Raw genomic sequence first — 25,918 nt, 5'->3', positions numbered from 1 at the left:
GTTTTCAAAATTCTCTTTCTTCACACCCTGGAGCCGGGGGGGGGGGGGGCAGGTTGGGAGCCAACAGAAGCAGTCAGGAGCATAAACTCCTCTCTCCAAGTTCCAGCAACCTGGCCTGCAACAGAGAATCCCTCCCTTCTCAATGAATGGCTTGTGGCAAATTGCTCCGGGGGAAGTAATTTTCTGCACCTGCTCCAATGTTGGTAACCCACAAGTAAGTAGTCTTTCCTCGGCTTCCTCCTCCTGCAGCTCGGGCTACCTGCTCAGTTTCTCTCCAAGGGTGCTGGAGCAATTGTGGGCACTCTGCTCATCTATTTGCCTGCTCGGCCATCTCCCTGCCAGCCAGCCAGCCAACCGCCACTCCTCACTGCTGGCCCCACCTCCTCCCTCCTGGCTCAATTGAGACTTTCAGCCCTGAGAGGATAGCAGCTGCCCAAAGGCACACAAGAGGCATGGCTGGCCAGGAGGGCACACTGCAGCAGTGCCCAGGCCTGGGTCACCATAGCAATGGTAGGTCTGCAGACAGCAAAGGAACAGTGGTGCAAAATGAGACCCACCCACCCCCCACAAAACCCAGCCAGCCACAAAAGCTGGAGTGACGGTGGCAGCAGCAGACACTGCTTGAACAGAGCAGTAATGAGTGGCAGGGGACTGACGGATGAGGTCAGATCTGGCCCTCATAGCGAATGAGTTTGACACCCTTGCTTTAAGGAATTGCCACAGTTTGTTGTGATCCACACAGCTGAAGGCTTCAGCATAGTCAATGAAGCAAAAGTAGATGTTTTTCTGGCACTCCCTTGCTTCCTCCGTAATCTAGCAAATATTGGCAATTTGATCTCTAGTTCCTCTATCTCTTCAAAACGCAGTTTGTACTTCTTCTGTCCACATACTGCTGAAGCCTAGCTTGTAAGATCTCGAGCATGACATTGCTAGCATGTGAAATGAGTGCAATCGTGCAACAGTCTGTACATTCTTTGCCGTTGCCGTTCTTTGGGATTGGAATATAAACTGACCTTTTCCAATCCTGTGGCCATTGTCGCATGTTTCAAATTTTCTGGCATAGTGAGTACAGCACTTTTAACAGCATCATCTTTTAGGACTTTTAATAACTCAGCTGGGATACAGTCAACTCCACTAGCTTTGTTGTTAGTAATGCTTTCTAAGGCCCATTTGACTTCACACTCCAGGATTTCTAGCTCAAGTTCAGCAATCACACCATCATGATTGTCAAGGACACTGAGGTCCTTCTTGTATAGTTCTTCTGTGTATTCTTACCACCTCTTCCTAATCTCTTCTGCTTTGGTTAGGTCCCTACCATTTCTGTTCTTTATCATGGCCAACTTTGCATGAAACATTCCCTTGATTTCTCCAATTTTCTTGAATAGATCTGTAGTCTTTCTGTTGTTTTCCTCTATTACTGTGCATTGTTCATTTAGGAAGGCCTCTTTATCTCTCCTTGCTGTTCTTTGGAAATCTGCATCCAGTTGGGTAAATCCTTCCTTTTCATCTTTGCTTTTTGCTTTCCTTCTTTCCCCAGCTATTCATAAAGCCTCATCAGACAGCCACTTTGCTTTTTTGCATTTCTTTTTCTTTGGGATGATGTTGATTGCTGCCTCCTGTACAATGTCACAAACCTCTGTCTAGAGTTCTTCAGGCACTCTGTCTATTAAATCTAATCCCTTAAACCTGTTCTTCACCTCCACTGTATATTCGTAAGGGATGTAATCTAGGTCAAACCTGAATAGCCTAGTGGTTTTACCAACTTTCTTCAGTTTAAGCCTGAATTTAACAATTAGTAGCTCATGATCTGAGCCACAGTCAGCTCCTGGTTTTGTTTTCACAGGCATAGATAGATGTAAAAGGGGACTGGATAGATACATGCAGGATAGGTCTATCAGTAGCTATAGTGACAACAGGGAACCTCCATGTCCAGAGACAGTAAACATTTAAATATCAATGCCAGAAGGCAACTTTAGAGGAAGTCCTTGGCCTCTATGCCCAGTCACTGGACTTACAGACGAACTGGTTGGCCACTGTGTGGGACAGGATGCTGGACTAGATGGCCACCGATTTGCCCCAGCAGGGATCCTCTTTTGTTTTTTTATGAATCAAGCATATTTTTAGTAAAGGCTGTAATAGTAGTCAATTTAATGACAGTTTCCATGTCAAAGACTTTGTCCCAGAGGGCACCTGTTTTGATTAAAAACCTAAGATGTCCTTTAAAAAAAATGGGTATGGAATTTCTGTACCCCATTTTACTCCCCGGCAGGGACGCAAAGTACCTTATAACATTTTGCATTTTTCTATTTCATCCTCACTAGAATCCCACAAGGCAGGTCAGTTTGAGAGAATGAGATGGGTCCAAGCAAGTTTTTTAGGCAGGATGACATTTGAAGCTGGGTCTCCCAGATCCTAGCCCATTGCTCTAACCCCTGGCTCTTACTACAAATGGTGTCACATAGGAATCACTCTGGAGACAGTTTGAACCCAGTTATTATTTACTAGTATTCCCATCATTTATAGCCAGCCTTTCTCCCTTGGACTCAAAATGGTTTACACAGAATGAGTCAATAAAATCACAGGATGGGGTATTCAATAAACAGTACAATAGGATTAGGATTGTGGAACCAATTAGAAATCTAAAAACAGAACTGAAGCAAAGCTAAGCATAAGCCTTAACATAACCCATTAAATTATACAAAAATTACACAGTAGGATCCCTAGTTTCAGAAAGCTAAACACAGTAGCATAGACCACAATCCCTCATTTATACAGTACCACTTTATTGCCTGCACAGAAAAGCTTTCTTGAATGATTCAGTTTTGCATAGTTTGTAGAAAGCCAGGAGAGCAGAAGCCTTCCTGACCTCCTAGGGCAGGCCATTCCATAAGGGATAGAAATGAAATAAATGAACAAACGAGTTGGGGCACGCAATGTTGAAATAAGATCTCTCCCAGAAGCAGCAGTCAGACTGAGAACTCTGGTAGGAAGAAGAGAGTGCGGGGACACATAAAACTGACAGGGAAAAATTGTCTACAAAAGGACTGGCCTTAGAGGTGCAGGTTTATCATCAGTATTGAAAAACAAGCAGCCAAGGTGCCCCAAACCATCACTAATAGTTCCAAAGGAATTGTGAGGAGAAGCAAAAGGCTTAGGTTTGCTTCCCAAAAGCATACTTGCTGAACGTTTCCCACAGAGGTGGCAATAGCAAGCCCTGCCTCTCCTTGAAACAGCACCTGTGCCAGAAACCCCTCAGATCAGTGATCAGAGACAGCAGCAAGATGGTAGAGCCAAGGCCACTGTGTCACTGTGTTGGCCTTTGGAACTAGATATTAGTAATAGTAAGAGAAAGCCAAGATCAACAGAGAAGGAGTTCTGACCCTGAAGCCAAGGCAGTCCCAATACAGTGAATCATACCTTTCACCTCCAGGGATCTCACCTTAGAACTGAAGGTAGCCAGACAGGGGCTCATTCATTCAGGCATGCACATAACCAAATCCTTTAAAAGAGGCTCCTATCAGGCCACACCTCCAGGTTTCTCACTTCAGAACCAAGGCAGCTGGGAGTGCCTTTATTCAGGCTGACGTGGAAAACAGCCCTTGAGAAATCCAAGGCTACACCAACCCAAACCTTCAGGATTTTCAGCTTGGAGGAACGGAGGGCTCTCATGGAACCAAGGGTGGTGGAGGGATTCCTTCAGAGAGGCAGGCTGCTGCCGAAGCTTTAGAATAGAGCCATTCTGAATTCTAGATTCTATCAGGCAACCCCTCCACATTTCTCCCTTCAGAACTGGCGCAACTAAAGAACGGGAAGGCTGGCATGCAGTCAAAGCCTCTGAAAAGAGCTGGTAAATCCAAGGATCTGTGAAACCATACTTCGCCAGGAAGGAGGAAGGTGTCTTTTATTTAGGCTGCCACTCAGCCAAAGCCTTTTTTTTTAAAAAGAGCCCTTTTGAAACCAGCTGTTATCAAATCATGCCTTCAAGGTAAATTGATGACAGAAAGAGCACACAGGCAGATAAGACAAGAGAATGAGGTGTTTATCAGCACCATTTTAAAGCCACAGTTGACACAATCATGAGAAGGCTCCTTTTGAGCCATAATGACAAAACGGAAATCCAGAAACTTTTCTTTTGAGATAAATTTTTGAGAAACAAGTCTCCTCAGCCTCAAGAATGAGATAGATAGATGGATAAATTTATTGTCATTGTTCTCAACAAAAAGAGAGCAACGAAATGAGGTGCTCTTCCACAAACATACCAACACATCAAACACACATATTCATAAACTATTTAAATACATCTAAAACCATTTAAATACATCTAAAACAAATAATCATTCATAACCCTGCATTTAACCTAACCACAGCACTTGGATAGAAACTGTCCTTAAATCTGTTTGTCCTAGCCTTCAACACTCTATATCGTCTACCTGACGGTAAGATCTCAAATAGCAAATGGCCCAGATGTGAAGGGTCCCTTAGGATCATTTGTATCTTCCTTTTACATCCCATATTATACAGATCCACCAATGAGGGGAGAGAACATCCACAAATCTTTTGTGCTCTTCTCGTCACTCTTTGGAGCACCCTTCTCTCTGCTTCCGTGCAGATGAGGAAACAGTGAGGAAGCAATGGAGGAGAGCAACTGAGATACTTTATTTGCAGTGGCACAAAGAGAACTGAAGGAGTTCTCTTCCTGGTCATGGGATAGTTTTGGCAGGAAAGTGCCAGAGAGAGAAGAGGCACTCCTAGTCTTCTAGAAAGCTTTGGAAATCTTTTCTGCAGCTGGCCTGTGTGCACACAGTTTAAGGGTGCACAGAAGCCACAACAAGGAACATTTTTTTCCTACTTGGAGAGTCATCATTCAATGTGATATGAAAAAAAAATCTATCTATAGATGTGTGTGTGTTATGAATAATTAAAATGCATCATCAAAAAGGTGCCTTTAAAATAGAATATTAATAATAATAGCTTTTATTTCTATCCCGCCCTCCCCGCCTAGGCGGCTCAGGGCGGCTAACAACAGCTCATACGTTAACATAAATAATAAAACTTTGGATTTAACAATTAAAATTAAACATATAAAAACCAGTTAGTTAAATTAAAAATACATAATTTAAGTTACACTATATGTATATATATATCTGGCAGCAATAAGACTGTTCTGCTGCTGGTTCTGCCAGTTTAGATAATATTATAGATGGCGGTTCTTTGTACCAGGCAACTCAGCAGTCGATGTCATTATAGGCTTGTCTAAAAAGGGCGGTCTTGCAGGCCCTGCGGAACTGGTCAAGGTTCCGCAGGGCCCGCACTTCCTCTGGAAGCTGGTTCCACAGTGCAGGTGCCGCAACTGAAAAGGCCCGTGCTCTGGTGTTTTGGAGTTTGACCTCTCTCGGTCCAGGGATGGTCATTTTGTTTTTACCCACTGACCTCAGTGCCCTCTGGGGTTCATATGGGGAGAGACGGTCCCTTAGGTAGGCTGGTCCTCGGCCATATAGGGCTTTAAATATTTATATGCCCAGAATTCCAAAAATAGATGACAGCAACTCAGTTTACCCACAATATTTACATTATTTGAAGTGTCCATTTCAGCTGAATCCAATGCTGTGACAAGCTGTTTCCACACTGGTGGAGTAGTAGATTTATTCCAATGACCTGCCCAAATTGTCTTTGTGTAACTGATAGATTTGCAACAGTAATTACTACTTGAAAATCTTCATCAAAAAATTCTATGGAATAAATGCTAAAAGATCAGATGTCAATAAAATCCCAATTATTTGCACAGTGACAATTTAAGACCAATACACTTGAGCATAAGTGCAGTTCCATTACAATGGCAAAAATCCTCATTTCTGATTGACACTTTTTCAAGTTTCCGTTTTAAAATCTTAAACTGCTCCATAGTTTTTTTATTCACTCCAAATATCTCTTGATGAGGAGTCCCCACACTTTTAGAGCCCAAAGGCAGTTTCGGAATTTTGACACAGCAACAAAATACCTGCCACAGGAACTGCAACCAGCCACAAAATAGCTACCACAGCTTACCTTAAATCACACAGTAAAGACCCCTGTGTTCTGGAAGCAGCTGCTGCCAAAGCAACATTTTTTTTAAAATCTGCACAGTCAAGGAAATCTCCAGTGGCCAATCATAAGCCTTGCTGGGAAAAATCCCACCTTGCCCCACCTACTTTCTAAAAACATTTGGCAAGCGCCGGGAAAGGTGTTGACAGGCCATTAGGGACCCGAAAGAGCATAAGACACAAAAGGGCCTTAAGACTAAAAATGAAATGTGCCATTTAACTAGCTGTCATGGTGCCAAGGAAGAAAACTGATACAGTACCTGTGCCGTCTGATTCGAAGAGCAGGTGGAAAGAACGATGAAACAGAGGTGCCTGTAGAGAAGATAAAACAAAGATCATTAATAACTATACATGCAAAATATTGCACCTATACAGTTATAGCTGGCTCTCCTTGCTAGTCACTAAGAGATGAGAGATTTTCTATGTAGTTTTGTGAGAAACAAGATGACGAGAAGCCATATTATTTGATAGATTAAACTGTACAGATATACAAATGTATTACATATATGGCATCTGACCAACATTCTGAAGATGGAGAATAAGTATCCAGAATTCAGTCCTATTTCACACATTTTATCTTCTTGATTTGGCAGCGTTCGTTAAGTCCTAATGCTCACTTCCCATGCCATCCCATAGCAAGCTTTGCCAGTCTTCTGCGCCTACATCACTGCCCCATACCTTCATTTTGTTTCTCAGGGAATTCTCCTTTGAGCTGCCCATGGAATGGGGGTGGATGCTGTTTGATGGGTGCATTTATGAGGCTTGGTCGCTGTGCTGATGGTGGTGGTGGAATCATGGTTATGATGAGGGGTTGAGGATCCTGGGTCTTGGGGTCACACTGAGCTACAGGGATAATCTGGTTACCCAAGGGAGGCTCTAGAAAAAAAAAACACATGTTACTTACCTGTAACTGATGTTCTTCGAGTGGTTGTCTGTGCAATCACACTGGTGCAGATGCAACTCTGGAAAGTTCTAGAGTTTTGGCCCAGAAACTGGCATTCAAATTCCCTCCCAGAGAGCACTTTGCCTCTTAGTTTCTGCTTTGGGAGTGCCATTCTGCTCAGTTTGTTCAGATTACCCAGCAATGTAAGAACTGAGAAGGCAGTAGTGGAAGAAGAAGAGCTGGTTTTTATACTCCAATTTTCTCTACACTAAGGAGTCTCGAAGCAACTTGCAATCACTTTCCCTTCTCCCCACAACAGGCACTTTGTGAGGCAAGTGGGGCTGAAAGAGCTCTGTGACTAGCCCAAGGTCACCCAGCAGGATCCATGTGGATGACTAGGGAACCAAACCTGGTTCTCCAGATTAGAGTCTGCTGTTCTTAATCACTACACCATGCTGGCTGCCATGCTGGAGAATGAGAGCAAATTATATGACAGCACAGATGACCACTTGAAGAACATTAGTTATACTGAAGTTTTTCTTCTTCGTGGTCTCTGTACTGTTCCACATATTAGAAACAGGTAAGCTGGCCTACTTGGAGGTGGGTCCTGGAATCTTCTCAAGGAGAAAGAGTATATAATACAGCCTGACATGTCATGTCATTCCCTGCTATGAAGTGCATAGTGGGAAATGGACTGTTAGACTATGAAAGGCCTAGGCTAAAACTAGCAAGACAGACCGAAAGCCATTTTAAAACAAATAAAAGCTATACTCCATAGAGAAACATAGTGAAACATTTCACTGTTTCATCCAGCCAAAACCCAATTAGATACTGGCTAGGATCCAATATCAAGACAACTACAAAGTTCAAAGTCTGAGCTATGCAAACAACAAGAATCACTGCCAAAAGCCTCTAACAAGGGAAGTGGCGTTTTTTGAGGCTGGGAATAATGGGAATTATAATTTTATATTCATACATTTCTAATACACCTTAAAGATTTTTAATAAGCACCTTGAGGAGATAGAGAAATCTAGGAGGAAAAGGAACCTAACAAATCATCATAATAGCTTAAAAAGGGAAAAAACAGCTTAACTGCAGTTTAATTTTCCTAACAGAAATCAGACAGGCCCTCTGGGAAGCAAGAACAGGTTAATGATTAGTCAGATACATGCTGCCAACTTACCTCTAAGCATCAGAAACCAGGCCGGAGAGATAAACCTTTGCCAGCTGAGAGAGATATCAAACTTTTAAAAAGAGTTCTAAAAGAAACCCCCCTAATTTCCCACAGAATGGGGGAAGTAAAATAAAGTTTCTTCTCCATAAGAAGGTTTCTTTAAAAGCCTTCACGACCAGACAGCTGATGATGGGAGTTTGAAAAGCAAAGTGGGAGGAGCAGTTTGTGGACAGATTTGAACACTGACCAAAGCAGAATGGCACACAGGCCTCTTTATCCACCTTCTTTGTTTGAAATTGCTTAGTGAAGCATTTTTAATTCCACTTAGATGTAATCACGAATCATTAAGCTATGCTATGCCATGCGGGTTAATGCTACAGATGCTTGCATATAATACACACTTATATTGTGCAGACTATACACCAGGGGTGTCAAACTCATTTGTTATGAGGGCTGGATCAGACCTTGTTGGGCCAGACCAAGTGTGTCATAAAAAGTAATGCCAGGTAGTGGTGATATAAACTTTATGAAGGAGACAGAAAAACACAAAGAGCTTTTAAAAACTTTTTTTTAAAAAATGCTTTAAATGTTAACATTTTTGCAATATTTTGTTTATTTAACAGTCTCTGATAACCGATACCTCTTGCTCTGAATTACTGCATCAAAATCTGGAGACAATGTCTGTGCTGCAGCAATACTGAGTATGCTGTTCAAGTGTGTATCTGTAAGTCGCAAACCTACTTTTGATTCATTGACATCCATTACAGAAATCTCATGGTCAATGCTTTGAGCCTAAGACCCAGGGGGGAACTTGAAATGGCTGGGCATTGCTAGTTTTTCTACATAAGTTGCTTCATGTGCTGGTCAGCCGGTGGAGAAAATAGACACTTTGCTCTGTAGCTCTTGTGTGACTGAGCAAACCTGGCAAAGCAAGCTATGATGCAGAAGGAAACAAGACAGGGAGAAGGAAGCAGGCTCACGGGCCTGATAGGAGCCTTCCGGGGCCTGATCTGACCCTCAGGCCACATGTTTGACACTCCTGCTATAGTATCCATTACTGCTAGTAATCAGGAACCCTCTAAACGGGTGGGGTTTTTTTGGGTGGGAAGGAACTAAGAAATAAAGAAGAATGATTGTCATAGAAGGTTTGATTCTAAAATGGATGATGTCAGGAGACAGGCCATGTCAACTGTTCTGGGCCACAGCAGAAATGGGTTTAGGAATGGGACAACTTGACCCAGTAGAGTTGTGGTGTCCTTGGCAAGGGGAAACCCAGACAGGACATGTGTGTTTTTCATGACCACAGGACTTATTTTCTGCCAAAGTCCACAGGAGCAGAGCTCCTCTTGGGCTGTCCAGGGCTCTGGCTGGCTCAACCTGCCATGCAGCAGCCACGTGGTCCCAGGCCAGGTGGTGTAGCCTAATATGCAGGAATGCACAGGAACGCAGTTCCAGCTGCCTTGCTGTCAGGGAGTGTGGCCAGTTTGATGCAGTGGTTAAGTGCGTATACTCTTATCTGGGAGAACCGGGTTTGATTCCCCACACCTCCTCTTGCAACTGCTAGAATGGCCTTGAGTCAGCCATAGCTATTGCAGAACTGTCCTTGAAAAGGGCAGCTTCTGCAAGAGCTCTCTCAGCCCCACCTACTTTACAGGGTTGTGGGGTGGGGGAGGTAAAGGAGATTGTAAGTCGCTCTGAGATTCAGAGTATAGGGCAGGGTATAAATCCAATATCATCTTCTTCTAATATGCAAATAAGTTCCTGCTGGGCTTTCTCTACCAAAAAAAGCCCTGTGCAAAACAATGGTGATGCCAGGAGGTGTGGTCTAATATGCAAATGAGTTCCTGCTGGGCCTTTTCTATTTAAAAAGCCTTGCTGATATGCAATTTTTTTCTACACTAAAAGCACTGCATGACCGTATAATATCTGCCGATAATGATAGGTCACCAAGTTGGTAGAAATCCAAGAGTAGTTAAGTATCTGACTGGGTTAGAAGAGTGGGCAGATAAACCAAATACAGTATAAGAATAGGGGAATATCCATGGGAGTCAGGCAGAGTGAATCCAAAGCCTCTCTCCCTCACTTCCTGTCTTTTCTCATCTGAAGGAAGGAAGTAATGGAGGGAAGGCCTTTTCCTATCAAGCCACCTTTGGGCCAACTTTGAACGTGCCGCACTACCTTTCTTGGATTGGTGAGATTTATATGCCGCTTGCGATGTTCATATGTTGCTTTTCATGCTCCATGCTGCTTATGCTTTATGTTCTTTTAAGCAAATATAATGCTTCGATTAGGCAAGGATATTTTAAGTTGAGCTAAGCTACATGCTGTCAATGTATTTTTCTGTGCTGGGGCATGGGCTGGAAATTCTGCATGTGATCAAAAGAGAAAGTCCTCGTTAGAGCTTATGTACTAATAAAATCCCATAACATTTATGAATCTGGTGTCCAAGTTCTTTCTTTTCCTGAAAGTATCATTCCAAGAGTAAAATTCCAAAGATCCCTCTCACAAAACATCCCTCACATGTATAGCCTGGAAATAACAAAGGTTCCCAGGAGGCAGAGATGGTCACCCTTGTAGAAACTATATGTCTCCTCAGGAGGCATACATTTAAAGTGGTAGGGAGATGCAATGATAGTTCTCATCTGATGTCCTTGTGAAGTTTATGACAGCGGCTGTTTTACCTTAAAGGGAGGTGAAACAAAGGGAGGAGCCACCCCTCCCCACAAAAGCTTTCCTTTGTTCTCTCTTTTTCTCCCCATCCAGCCCAGTCTTGCCTAGTTACCCACCCAGACCCATCATCCAATGCACCTTGCCAACGGTTAAAGGGCAGAGCTCCTCTACCTGTGAAAGATCAGCTTCCTCAGGAAGAAAGGACTTTGAATATATGTGCAGATCAAGACTGACTGACTGACTGAAGGGGGTGAGGGGTGATCATTAAGCCTGGAGAAAGAAAAGGATAGCTTCCCTGGGAAGGGGTTACTATTCTGCAAGAACATTTACAAAGCACTAGCAGACAGATTGGCAGAGGAAGAGTGTAGGTGGGCCAAACTACACAAGTGAAAGCTTTTGCAGGGAGGCAGATCTTGCCATCTGCCTATGCTCAAAAGGAATCATTTTCACTACTGTATGACCTCACTTTGCGGCTCTTCTTGACATGTATACAAAAAAGGCAAGTGCTATGGTACACTTGCTGTTTATGCATATGCACTACCAGCAAGTCCACCAAAAAGCAACACAGAACGAAACTCTGCTATAAAGTTTCATGACCCATCTGAAGGTCCTGACCCACGGGTGGAAGATCATTGCTCTAAGATGTCATCCATCATACCTATCTATGGAAGGGGATATCTTTGATGCATATTTCAGTGTCTGGTGAGAGAGATGGAAAACAACCAAGCATGCTGACATAGAGCCAACGATATAGGAATGCATAGCTCTTTTTGATGCATAGCTGACACCATATAAAACCACAGTGATTTGCTGCTTTGGAAGCTTAAAGGATTCTGATTGAATACTCTTTAGCATATTCGACTTTTCCTCAGGAAGACTGCAGAAGCAGGGTGATTTGATCCCTGAAATGTGAGGTAAAGTGTGAGATGGGGGCAAGGTGGATAGCAATGCCATTGGTGAAAAAGTGGAAGACTTGACCATGGTCTCTGTAGTCAGATGCACAAGAGACTGGAGACACTAATGGCTGAGTAGGAAGAACAGATATTGTGACAGTAAGCATACAGCCAGTGCATTGAATCATATCTCTGTGGCAGGGTGGCTTTTTATAACACTAACAGTTACAATATGGTGAGAACTGGGATTTAAATAACCTAACAGCAACATTCCAGTCTTCATCATGATGTGATTGATGCTTGTTTCGTCCTTCCACAAACATGGTGTGGTACTGTGATTTGTCCCATTTCATTGGCCCTCTGTATCATAAAGGTGATGCCAACCACTACAAATATAATACAGTTGATGATATCACAGACTTTGTTCGTATTAGCAGATGATCTTTTTCTACCCATTGGAAATTTGATTGGTTATGCAGGTTTTTAAAAACATCGCTTTTGCAGCAGCTGCCACCATTTTATGACAGGCTATGCATCCTGCGGAAGTCATATTGTGGCAGCTATTTTGTGGCAACACTCATCACACTTTGTCGAAATTCCAAAGGTACCCACAGACTCAAAATGTTTAGTGATCCCTGCTCTAAGTCAACTGAGGTACTGGGACTCAAAATGTTTAGTGATCCCTGCTCTAAGTCAACTGAGGTCTGGGACTCAAAACCTTCTCACTATCCCCGGGCCTAAGGAAGTCCGTCTCAAGACAACCAGAGACAGGGCCTTTTCCACAACGGCCCCTACATGGTGGAACCAGCTGCCGGAAGAGGTGAGGGCCCTGCGGGACCTTGCTCAGTTCCGCAGGGCCTGTAAGACAACCCTCTTCCGGTTAGCCTACGACTGACTGGGAAATAAATGTAGCTTATCAGACTTCTTTGACTCATACGGTATAGATTTCATGTTAAAATTTTAAGGTTTTTAGGTTTTTAAATGTTTTGACTTTTTAAATGTAATAATTCTGAACTCTGTTTTACTGTTTTATTGTTTGCTGTGAGCCGCCCTGAGCCACTTTGTGGGAAGGGCGGGATATAAGTTATAGAATAAATAAATAAATAAACTTGTGAAGTTGCAGCCAAAGATGAGGAGACAGCTGCTTAGTGAAGACCTCCAGCTCCAGAGAGTAACAAAATCTAGGAATGAAGTCCTGAGAGATGTACGAGAGTGAATGCATCATACCAAACGCACCATGGAAGGCGCCAGTAACATTCTCAAAAAAGAGCATGTAGATGGTCAGAAGAAGACTGAGTTGGATGGGGCATACACAAAGAGACAAAACTTTCCTGGAGGGAGGAGATATGAGTGCCAATTTTTGGGGCAGAGCTTGAGAACTTTTTGGCAGGTCTCGGATTCAGCAGGAGCTCAGCTCCTAAACCTTTCTGAGAGTTCCACCTCCTCCTTCCCACCTTGTCCACTGAATAGTAGGTGCAGCTGCATAACAATTCCTGGATGAGCTCTGCTTTTTGGAGTCACTTCTGTGGCAGCACAGAACTCTGTATGTGGGATTGCATAGAGACAACAAAGAGCAGATGAATATAAAATGTTTTCTTTAGCAACCAGAAAATCTACATTCTGCTCCTTGAATGTACTGCAAATGAAACACGTTTGCATCAGTTATCAATGGATCAAACCTATGAAATGAGCAGTCAGCAGATTCATGATCCAATGACCAGGGCTTTTTTGGTAGAAAAAGCCCAGCAGGAACTAATTTGCATATTAGTCCATACCCCTTGACATCAAGCCAGCTGTAACTGGTTTGATGTCAAGAGTCAGTTTGGTGTAGTGGTTAAGTGTGTGGACTCATCTGGGAGAACCAAGTTTGATTCCCCTCTCCTCCACTTGGACCTGCTGGAATGGCCTTGGGTCAGCCATAGCTCTGGCAGAGGTTGTCCTTGAAAGGGCAGCTGCTGTGAGAGCCCTCTCAGCCCCACTCACCTCACAGGGTGTCTGTTGTGGGGGAGGAAGATAAAGGAGATTGTGAGCCGCTCTGAGACTCCAAGATTCGGAGTGGAGGGTGGGATATAAATCCAATGTCATCATCAACAACAACAACTGTGTTCCCATGCATTCCTGCTCAGAAAAAGCCCTGCCAATGACAACGGTGACAATAAGCTGCTAACATTATATTATTGCCTGCAAGCAGATAGTGCAATATTTAAATAGCTTCTGTTAGGACTTCACTGACAATACATACACAGAAAAACAAAGCAATTTCATATAATATGAAGTTAAATTTCAGACCTGGATATTCCTCTTGAGTGGTACCTGGGTTTTCTGCTTGCATTAATGATGAAACTGAATCCTCTATATCCTTCTCCTTTTATTAAAACAAACCCATCATAATGAATAAATTAGTTTACATTCCTTGCCTTTGTAGATATACCTATATACATCACTTGTTCTCCTAGTATAAGTTGTTATAGGTAAACTTGCCTTTTTTAACTATGCAACAATTGTAATTTGGCAAGTTTTAGGAATATCTGCCTTCAATAGTGACATTTCAATATTTCAGTGTACTGCATTGGTCCCCAGTGCCTGACGAAAGCCATGATAAAATTTCCTGCATGGATGGTCAATGTTCTCCTGGATAGAAACAGTTGATTTGATCACCAGCTTTCCATGAAAAGCCATATACAAAATGAACATAGATTAGCATTGCAATCTGTTTATAAATTGAATATTTATGGTCCAACAAAAGGAACCTTGGCAGGACAAAAAATTAGGAATGTATAAAGGAAAGTACAGGAAGTGTCCATCTTCAATAAAGCAGAGAAAACAAAATACCTTTAGGAAGAGGTCATGAAAATGAAAACGATGGCTTAGAGAAATACTGCGGATAATGGCATTTTATTAATCTAGAATACATATGGGATAAAACTAGGATGGAGAATAATGTTAGAGAAGAAACAAGAACATGCTATAATGCTTAAGGAGTTCAGGACTTTGCAAATTAAAATCCCAGTAGCTTGGTAAAAGTGTGCAGCTCCTCAGAGAGCATTAAATTGCTCAGAATGGCCACAACAGAGCTTCATCCTTTTCCTTTACCTTGATATCTCTGATCTCTTTTCCCATCAAGATCCATCTACTAGAACTAGTCCTGTTCCAGAGCATTTTGGGGTAGCTTTGAGGAGGAGGATTGCCTTGAAGATACTCAAATGTATCTACAACAGACACCCACCACAAGGCCTGCTGGATAGTTCATGCATTTGTCAGGAAACTGCACCATGTATCTGAGTAAGTACAGACTATAGCTGATAATAGGTGCTGTCTAATGTGTTACTGGTGTGTGTCTAAATTAAACTTCTGTCTTTGGGAGCCAGAAATATGTTTTGTGCAAGTCAAAATGCCTTGATGCATCTTCAAGCTCTTTAGATACACAGAATTTACTGCATCCTGATTATCCACATTTGTGAGGCTGATAACAGTCTGTGGTCTGACAGTGGCTTTTTTTATTCATGATGTTTATCAGCCTTTAGAAGGTTGGTGGATCCAAACTGTGCTTATATATAATATCAGGATTTCTCAAGAACATTACCTTATTTTATATATTTTCAGTTCCCTTTACTAATTATGCTTCCTTGGCAATGTTAAAAGAGCTCTTGGTTCAAACTGTGAAATTTCTTTGTCTTGTTTAATACTTTAGAAAAACTGTACTTGTTATATTTTTCATACTAATGTTTCATTGTCATGTTATCTTTGAAACATTTTATCTCTATTAAATTCACTGCCAAAATAAAATTCTTTTTTAAAAAGCCTAGAATAAATATTTGGTTTAGCATTTTCCCCTAGCTATGCTCCATTCCACAACCTAAATGCTCAAAGGGGATTAACTTCAAGATTCACTACTACAGCTCTTCCATCATTACCTGAAGTATCTTTCACGTGTGTATTCCAGAAATATTGCTTTATTCATCTTTTCAAGCTTCAGAAGAGTATTTATCCCAGATTAATTAAGGTTGCAGTACTTTTTCTTAAGACTTTCAATTAAAACAGTGAACATATAGTGAACAGTGACAGAAAATAGTCTACAAACTAACCTGACATGAACATATTACTTGATTAATCCACTTGTTCTTCTTTTCTGAACTGCTGTCTCTCCTTGATCTCTTGGAAAGGCTATGAAGCTTTCCAGGAGTTGCAGAACCTGAGTTTGCCTAGAAGAATTTAATGAAGAGAGTGTATCTTGGTTCATTCGTTAATAAAAATAAGGGAAAGGGTTGAAGGGTAAGTTGAGTAAGATCTCTTAACAGAGAGCAACAAATCACCACTCTGGAACCAACCTATAGTAAAACATATAATCTGAAAGAAATACAGTTTGATGAGCTGTAGAGCAGCCCATGGATCAGCTAAGATGGGTGCTGGAAAGTGACTGGACAGAGGACCAGTGATGGTGCAAAGACCTGTTGGGATAGCACCTGTAGCATCATAGACATCAAATACCTATTTATTTATATGTTTATATTCTGCTTTTCTCCTCAATGAGGACCTAAAGCAACTTATAACACTGTTCTCTCATCCTCTATTTTATCCTCACAACAACCATTCTTTGCAATGTTAAACCGAGGGAGACTGATTGGCCTAAGATCACCCAGTGAAGCTCCATTATTTATTTATTTATTTATTTCAATTTATATCCCACTCTACCCCACCGAAGCGGGCTCAGGGCGGCTCACAACACAAAGTTCTAACAATAAATCAATTTAAAATACATTAATAATTTATACAATAAAATAGAGTAAAAACAAAATTATCAGTATGCCATGCTAAGTCTTCCTTAAAAATTCAGATATTCAGATATTCTGATGTTCAGATATTGGCCAGTTGTATGCCAACCAGAAGAGGACTATCTTACAGGCCCTGCGGAACTGCCCAAGGTTCCGCAGGCCCTCACCTCCTCCGGCAGCTGGTTCCACCAGCAGGGGGCTGTGATCAAAAAGGCCCTGTCCCTAGTTGATTTCAGACGGGGCACTCCATGGTGGAGTAGGGACTGGAATCTGGCAGATGCGGTTCAATGTGGCCAAGTGCAAAGTAATGCACATTGGGGCCAAGAATCCCAGCTACAAATACAAGTTGATGGGGTGTGAACTGGCAGAGACTGACCAAGAAAGAGATCTTGGGGTCGTGGTAGATAACTCACTGAAAATGTCAAGACAGTGTGCGTTTGCAATAAAAAAAGCCAACGCCGTGCTGGGAATTATTAGGAAAGGAATTGAAAACAAATCAGCCAGTATCATAATGCCCCTGTATAAATCGATGGTGCGGTCTCATTTGAAGTACTGTGTGCAGTTCTGGTCGCCGCACCTCAAAAAGGATATTATAGCATTGGAGAAAGTCCAGAAAAGGGCAACTAAAATGATTAAGGGGCTGGAACACTTTCCCTATGAAGAAAGGTTGAAACGCTTGGGACTCTTTAGCTTGGAGAAACGTCGACTGCGGGGTGACATGATAGAGGTTTACAAGATAATGCATGGGATGGGATGGAGAAAGTAGAGAAAGAAGTACTTTTCTCCCTTTCTCACAATACAAGAACTCGTGGGCATTCGATGAAATTGCTGAGCAGACAGGTTAAAATGGATAAAAGGAAGTACTTCTTCACCCAAAGGGTGATTAACATGTGGAATTCACTGCCACAGGAGGTGGTGGCGGCCACAAGCATAGCCACCTTCAAGAGGGGTTTAGATAAAAATACGGAGCAGAGGTCCATCAGTGGCTATTAGCCACAATGTGTGTGTATATATATATAAAAAAAAAATTGCCACCGTGTGACACAGAGTGTTGGACTGGATGGGCCATTGGCCTGATCTAACATGGCTTATCTTATGTTCTTAATATAGAAGGAGGCAGTCCTTCAAGTACTCTGGTCCTGAGACATTCAAAGATAAAGAACCAGCACTTAAAATTAGGCCCAGAAACAAATGGCCAGCCCAGTCCAGATCTTTCAGTAATGAGGTAATACAATCCCTATATTCTGCCCTTGATAATAGCCTAGCTGCTACATTTTGGATGAGCTGACGTTTCCAGACTGTTTTTCAAAAGGCAGCCCCACACCAAGCATATTACAGTAGTCAAATGTGGGTGCAATCAAACAGTAACAGCCAAAGCTAATAAAAGGCACTATATGTTCTTCCTGTTTAAGAGGAATTAACTTTTCTCTGAGCCCTTTGGACATTTCTTCCAGCCACTGTCTCATCACTCCCCTGATTTATAGAGCCTTTTTAAAAATGCCAGCTTTTTAACATCAGCTTTTAAAACAAACCTCCATAGACATCTTTTTGATTTTTTTTTTCAGTTGATTTTTAGAGTAGGAGACAGAAATTGTTTCTGACTTTACACAGCCCTGGCTATACTTTTTTTTTTTTTGCATATTACAAGGTTATTGATCCAGGGCGCACAGTTGAAATCAGGCAAAGTCAATGTTATTTTTTAAAAACCAGAAGTTGTAGAGCAGGAAGTGCATATGTACTATGAAAATGAAGGACAGACTGAAATGAAACAAGCATTATTCATGCAGAACATGCTAATAATCCCTTGATGTTGTCATAAACAGAACATTCACTAGATTGAAAACTAATGGAATATATCAATATTCCACTGGGAAAGTCCACATTCCACTGGGAGACATTTCTAGCTGGCTGGTGGCATTGACTACACACAATCCCTCCAATAATTATCTGCCATGATTTGACTTGCCTCTTACCACTACATCTTCCTGGTGCTTTAATGTTCGGCTCAGAGCATATTTTTGATGCAAATCATTTCTTTCCTTCCTTGTTCGCAGATGTTTCTTTTTCTTCTTTTTCTTCTTCTCATTAGAGTCCTCCAGAGAATTAAAAAATATTCCCATTTACTACACAAATATAGCCATTGATAGATTTGATTGTTATGTTTAAGATGTCAAAGTATTCCTAGCTTCTACAGATATGTAATGACTGAGGCCCTAATTGAAATTGCTCTGGGGTATAATGACTCTATGGGTTGGATTCCCACCTTTTTTTTGCCCGATTTCACCAAATGCCCTTCCTTCTCACAGTTCGCTCTTACCTGGCATTTCTCTGTGCAGGTCCCATGATCTCCAGCATACTGGAGAAATATATACTGATTACTATACTGTTTTAATTTATTGTATGTTTTAACTGTGGTGTACACCACCCTGATCCCTTTGGGGGGAGGGCAGTTTATATATTAAACAAACAAACATAGTCTACTGAAGGCAAATGGGACTCCCTCTTCCCTTTTTCAACAGTGAAAAACCTACCTGGATCCAACCCAATGTTTGCTATGTTTTTACTCCATAGTCCTTAAACCAAAGATAGGTTTCTTGGCCTGCTGTTGTAGTAGATCTGCTATCCTGCCACTGCTAGAACGCCTGTCTTAGGAATTATTCAGTTTGTCTTTTTTTGGGGATGGGGGGGGGGAATTATTTGACTTATTTGTTGCACACAAGCTCAATACCTTCACTAAGACAGTGTTTCTGCTACTGAAGGACAATGCATTTGCCAGCACTAAAACCATAATATTTTGTTGGCAAGAAAATGCAATTCTTCCTCCAGTTACTTTCAAAAGTGTTGTGTGGAATGAGCTGTGCATTTCAGAGGCACTTACTACATGTTATTGTTAAAAAAAAAAATTCACCCCATTCCCACATGCACGTGTGTCTGGATATATATTAGGGCTGTCAAGCCCCCGGTCCAGGCAGGGGAATCCCCGCCTGGGAGGTTCCCAACCCACCAGCCCACATTGGGCAGGCGGGGGGAACCTCCCTCTACATCGCTGGCATTATGACGTCACCTGGAAGTGACATCATCAAAATGGTGGTGCCCGTGTGGGGCTGCTCTAGGTGTTTCTGAGAAAACTCTAGACACTGTAGCCATTTGGGAGGGAAAACTCTTTGGTACAATAGGTATCATAGAGTTTTTACCTCCCAAATGACTAGAGCATCTGGAAAAAACAAGAGTTTTCCCAGAAACACCTAGAGTAGCCCTGCACGGGCACCGCCATTTTGATGATGTCATTTATGGGTGACGTCATTGCGAAGCTCCGGGAAGCTGGGGATTTGGCAACCCTAATATATATATTTATAGCATTTTTAGAGGCTGAGACTATTCCCTGCTATATCACTGAAGTGCAGGAGTATCCATGTAGTCCTGCCACGAATAAACAAAAATGGCAAACACTTTCAAGGCTATCTTTACTCCACACAGCAATGCCTATCCTTATCATGATTTGGTTTTAACAATATATTGATTGAAATTTTTCCCCAAATATAACAAGTAATACAGTGGTTGACTTCGTTATCATCTTCATGCATGCATAGTTTGAAATCCCAGAAGCATGTCTCCTGATGAATTAATTAAAATACAAAAATAGTAAAAAAGAAACCACAAAAATGAAAAACAAAACCAAATACATTAGATTCACATATCCTGGGTTTTTCCTTTGAAGGATCTGCATTTTTTCCCCATACAGCAGTGGCAGAGTATGTGTCACTAATGCCACTAAATGAAACAGCATTTGCTCAGTAGCAAAGCAACCATTCCCTGACCATATGAGTGCTTCAAGGCAACACACCATTTTCATTTTTCTAAGCCGTTTTACTAACCAAAAACACATGGCTCTCACCTTCTCTGACATGCTGAGCAAATGTGCAGGGGGGCCATCTGATTGGGAGCTATTTGAGCCAGTTGTGCTAAAATTAAGAGAAAGAGATAAGGCATTGGTATGAGGCAGGACTCACTGGTAGGTTGCCAGTCTGGTTGGAATAGGCTTCCCAATCCCCAGGTCCCAGCGGGGGATCCCTCTGTTTTACAGACTCCACCCTGCCCCCAGCCGGCTGGATGGCAGGGAGAAGCCCCGCCCCCACAGCCATCATGTACCTCTAGATCTCCAGCAAGTTTAGAAACCTGCAAACAAGTCCTGTTTTAAAACGTGTGTGTGTCCCTTTAAATTTGAGCAGGGAGTACTTCATGAGGAAGAGTCAGCAGCAGAGCCTGTGACAGCACAGCCCCTCAGTTTGTTTTGCTTTCATTTCAGAGCAAGTTAAGTGTGTGGGAATGTGTGTGAAAGAGAGCAGCGTAGCCCCTGTACTTTTCAGATGTCCTTGTGGAGGAACCAGAGCCAGTAACAGTGTGTGTGTGTGTCTCTCTGTGCTTGTTTTACTTTGTTTTCAGAGTCTTTGTATAGGAACCTGTTTATAGGATGGAGGAAAACTCCACCTCTCTCTCTTTTTATTGCCAAAAATGTGAACTTGCAAACTCTGTGCATTTTGACTGCTTTTTCTATGTTTACACTTTCATTTACTAGAATTGCAGCTATTGGGAGATGAGGAAATGATGACTATTCAGGTGAACTGATTGCTGTATTTTTATGTATTTAATTTGGGAATGGGAAAGTCTGGTTCCGCCCAAAGTCTCCTGGCTCCACCCCCCAAAGTCTCCAGATATTTTCTGAATTAACTTGGCAACCCTAGGTTGTAAAGACCTACTAGACCAGCACCACTCACATGCATTGTTCACACCTACACTCTTAGAACACGAAACAATGAAGGACATGTGTGAAAAGAAATTCACTATGAAATCCTAAACTAAGATATACTCTTCTAAGTACACTGAAATCAGTGGGCATAGAAGGGTATAACTCTGGTTATGATTGCACTGTTAGGGTAAAAATGTGTTATGATTTGTAACATATAGTGTCTAGATTCCTCCCACCTGACTTTGACCAAACATCAGGTGCATGGGAACTTTCCTCTCAAGCACTTGGGGCCCCAGTTTAGATTAGGATGAGTACGCATGGAGGGAGAAGGGATTTCAGCCTTCTTCTCTGGTGTTGTTTTCTAGGCCCAAAACAGCTCTACGGGGGCACTGTTTGCTCCACTGGGGGTTTGCAGGTGTATCAGTATACATGCAGACCTTCAAGAGCACAAATAAAGTCCTCCTGGACTGTTTAAGGGAAATGGTATGGGGGGGAGGGGTGGGGACTGAAGCCACTTCTCCCTGCTGCAGTGCAGTTCTGATCTGAATCAGGGACCATATGTGTTGTGTCCTAGGCTCAAATGGGAGAACTGTTACTTTTGGAGGGAACTGTTACTTTTGGAGGGAAGCCGAACAAGCCAGAGCTTGAACTCCACACCAGGGTTCCAGAGAAGGCCTAAGCGTGCCCAATCAGGGGAAGGATTGAAACATAAGTAGCCAATCAACATCCAGGCTCATACTGTTCCCTGATAGGCCCTTAGGGCCCTGTAAATAGCCAATCCATGTAGATAGTTAAGGACCAATCAGAAGGGGGCAAGAATTGTATAAAGGAGCGGGAAGTTTGAACAGAGCTCAGTCTGTGTGTGTGTGTGTTCCTGAAGTAAAGCTTACTGAAATCACTCTCCGACTCTGGTCTCTTACTGCGCCGACCCCAGTACTTTACAATATGCTTGGAATACAAGCTTCCTTGCACCTGGCACCTGACTGTCTCAGTCCAAGTCTAGTGGAGGGAATCAAGACACTACAAATTACAAATTGTAGTTTGTGTAGTTTCACCCTTCGTCTCTGTAATAATTAACTTCCTTGAAGCTTTGCTTGGCTTAGGGGTGACCTATTAAGAAAGCCAGTAAGTGGCAGGGTAGGCAGCTGTTCACCAGTGGTCAGGCACTTCGGTAAGATGCAAGAAGATAAAACGAGAGACCACTGCCTGGTTGGGCTAGGACTGTAATCTCTTTTTTGAATCTCTTCTGAGTAAAACTACTAAAGGAGATTATAGTGTGACGTCTCCTGGCTCAGCGATCTTTACAGCCTGCTGAGATTAAGGGGCCAACAGTTCCCAGCTGATTTTCTAAGATCTCAGTCAGGAAAGGCCTATGGTGCTGCTGTTACCTGGATTCAACATCTGACAGGGAGATGTCACTCCAGGTACCGTCTGTGTTTTGTTCAAGGCCCAACTCTGAGAGCTTCCTCTGGATTTTCTGCTGCAATAGCTTCTGTAGTTCAGTCAAACACTGCTGAAACTGAGAGAAAAACAGAGAGTATGTGGGAGTTATGCATTTTTGTTGTTGTTCAATTTATATCCTGCCCTCCCCGCCGGAGCAGGCTCAGTGCATCCATATACTGCATTGTTCTTCCCCTTTAGGCAACAGACATTTTGTGTGAGAGAATTCTGTCCCCCAATATAATGCAAGATAGACAGTTCGATCATGATATGTATAATTCATAATGCAGAATTATGAGCAATGAATTCATGATCCATATCAGCAAGCAGCCACAAGAATGGGTGGGATTTCTGGCAACAACTACTCCCAACCATGGAACCACTTCCCAGTGTTTAAGGGATGCAGGAGAAACATTTTGCAAGTGCATTATTGAGTATACAGCTCTATAAATTGTGTGCAATCTATTACACAAACTTACCCAGAGCAGATTCTAAAATGAAGGGCAGCATGCATCCCTAAGACCTCAGTGTACTGCATGCTATTACTCTACCCAATCTTAAGCCTCATTGTTTATATTCAACAAATTAAAGCATATTTAATTACTTCCATAATAGGCTCTGTGCTCCCAGGCTTCCACAGGTTCCTGCTTCTAATACCACATTCTCTTGTATACAAAATGTCCAGTCTATGTCCACTCATGTGTTCTACCTTTAATTGCTGCACTAATACTGCTCAGGTCTGTTTATCGCTCCATGCCACACTGATGTAGTTCATAATGGAACTGCTCTGAAAATATTTGGGAAATTAGCATATTTGCCAGAGGAATACATGGTGCAATAGTTCAATGCAAATTGTGAGGTTTTAAAAAGAACTGAATTTCCCCACTACAAAACGGAGTACACAAATGTTAGATTAACATAAGATTCTGCAAATCAAGGTCAATGTGTATAGGTTAATGTTTGATGTTTTGGTCCCCTTGCAACTCTGCCTTGAGTCTCAGGGCCTTGAGTCTCAAGTGTGTGCGTGTGAGAAAGAAAGAGAGGGAGGGGACAGGGGATTCCCCAGTTTAGAGGCCCTCCCCCCACTTTAGAAACCTTTAGAAAGTGGGGGGGGGGAGGGAAATGTCTACTGGGCACTCTATTGTTTCCTGTGGAGAACGATTCCCATAAGGAATAATGGGAAATTGATCCGCGGATATCTGGGGCTCTGGGGGTGATGTTCTTTAAGGTAGAGGCCCCAAATTTGCAGCATAGCATGATGCTTTTCCTCAAAACACCCTCCAAATTTCAAAAGAATTGGACCAGGTGGGCCAATTCTGTGAGCCCCCCAAGAAGGTGCCTCTATCCATTATTTCTAATAGAGGAAAGGCATTATTTCTAATAGAGGAAATGCGATGGCCAGAACTCCCTTTGGAGTTCAATTGTACTTGTTCCAACCTTGCTCATGACTCCACCCCCAATGTCTTCTGGCTCCACCCCCAAAGCCTCCTGGCTCCACCCCCAAAGTCCCCAAATATTTCTTGAATTGGAGTTGGCAACCCTAGTCAGATTTGTATCTGACCATTAAAACAGTACAACAGCGACCTGCAAGAAACTGCTAAGGCAATTCATTTTCCTCTCTTCTATTTTCCTGAAATAATGGAAAGCTCCCATAACCTCTACCCTTTTTCTACTTCCTTCTCTCCTTTCAACCCACCTAACATACCTTTATCTGTCCCCATGTCTTCAGCTTTTTCTCCTTTCCTCCCCTGGCACAGTCTGGCCAAGTTGCATGGGGCCAGCCACTGAGCCTGGCCCAGCTGTGGGGGTTGTGACTTGTGAGTCCCCAGCAGTCACCACAGAGCCTGTTCCCTGAGAGTTCTCCTGTATCAGGGACATGACAGAGGAGGGGGAAGGGACTTTTGCCAGGGCTGTTTTGCCTTACATATTTACCACTGCCCCCTCCCCTGCTTTTTGTTAACAGAAGCCAAGGCTTTGAAGGTTCAACAATATTGTTGTGGTTGCCTGGCAACCTCCAAAAGGCTACTGGCAGCTCAGTGGGCATTCTTTTCTAGAACAATGACAAACATTCAGTTTCAGAATTTTCTGCAAACCTAGAACTTCCTTCAGGTTTGTACAGAAATCTTCTCTATCAGTCCCTAGTACTATCCTGCATATCTATTAATCATATCCTCTACAGTGCAGTTCAGAACTACATATAATTATGCATCTAATTATTTTCAGGCTACTAAGCTAGTCACATTATCAAAATGGAAAAAGGGAAAAAGGCAATATCAGAAGCAGCTCTCAGGAAAATGGAATACAAGATAGACTGTCATTATCACCGGAGAACCCAGACAAAATGGGATCCACTGGAGAAGGAAATGGCAAACCACTCCAGTATCCTTGCCAAGAAAACCCCATGGACAGTAACAAAAGGCTAAAAGATATGGCGCTGGAAGATGAGCCCCTCAGGTCAGAAGGTGCTCAATATGCTACTGGGGAAGAGCGGAGGGCAAGTACAAAGCTGAAATACTTTGGCCACCAAATGAGAAGGGAGCACTCCCTGGAGAAGATCATGATGCTGGGAAAGACACAAGGCAGAAGAAGAAGGGGACGGCAAAAGATGAGATGGCTGGACAGCGTTACTGATGTAACAAACACGAATTTGAGCAGACTTCGGAGGATGGTGGAAGACAGGAGGGCCTGGCATAACTTTGTCCATGGGGATGCAAAGAGTAGGACTCGACTGTGTGACTGAACAACAAAATCACCTGATCCTCTTCAGCAACAGGAGGATTTCTGAAAACACACTCTCACCTTGGAACGATCAGGATCACAAAAGTCCAATAAGGTGTCACAGACATGATAGCCTAGAGATTTGAGATCCTCATAAGTAAAATGGGAGTTACACTTATTGCCTGAGAAAGACAGATACATATGGCTCTTCAGTTTTTAACAAATAGCTCTCCTACATATAACATCTAGCAAGAAATAAATTCCATAAAAGGAGTGAATGTCTCCTCCTATTAATCAATATATTTATTACTTAAACAGAGATAATAAACTTAACAATTATGGCCTTTCTGCCTTTTTTACAACCTCTCGCTCTCTTGTATCTAATTTCCCAGATGATGTAGGGCCATCCCAAATGCTTCCCTTTTTCCAGGGTAATAACATTTCTCTTAGCATAATACTAGAGCTAACCATATACTGCCTTCCTCAAATAATGCATGGGAATAAGGACAACCATATTTTAGAGTGGGATATCCTTACTTAA

The 25,918-nt window shown here is 42.4% G+C and overlaps 1 protein-coding gene across 1 annotated transcript in view; it reads right to left on the bottom strand.

Moving 5' to 3' along the window:
• Positions 1-25,918, bottom strand: part of AGBL2 (AGBL carboxypeptidase 2) — a 48,128-nt gene that overhangs the window by 4,642 nt on the left and 17,568 nt on the right. The window contains exons 11-18 of the mRNA XM_060262213.1: positions 25,459-25,559; positions 22,608-22,738; positions 20,368-20,434; positions 18,446-18,565; positions 15,786-15,902; positions 13,990-14,065; positions 6,759-6,956; positions 6,341-6,392 (exon numbers count right to left, since the gene is read on the bottom strand). Of these exons, the coding sequence (XP_060118196.1) occupies positions 6,341-6,392; positions 6,759-6,956; positions 13,990-14,065; positions 15,786-15,902; positions 18,446-18,565; positions 20,368-20,434; positions 22,608-22,738; positions 25,459-25,559 (862 nt within the window). The remainder of the gene's footprint in view (positions 1-6,340; positions 6,393-6,758; positions 6,957-13,989; positions 14,066-15,785; positions 15,903-18,445; positions 18,566-20,367; positions 20,435-22,607; positions 22,739-25,458; positions 25,560-25,918) is intronic.

Source organism: Heteronotia binoei, chromosome 21, assembly GCF_032191835.1.
Source record: "Heteronotia binoei isolate CCM8104 ecotype False Entrance Well chromosome 21, APGP_CSIRO_Hbin_v1, whole genome shotgun sequence".
Lineage (NCBI taxonomy): Eukaryota > Metazoa > Chordata > Lepidosauria > Squamata > Gekkonidae > Heteronotia > Heteronotia binoei.
This window is presented reverse-complemented; position numbering and strand designations above follow the sequence as displayed.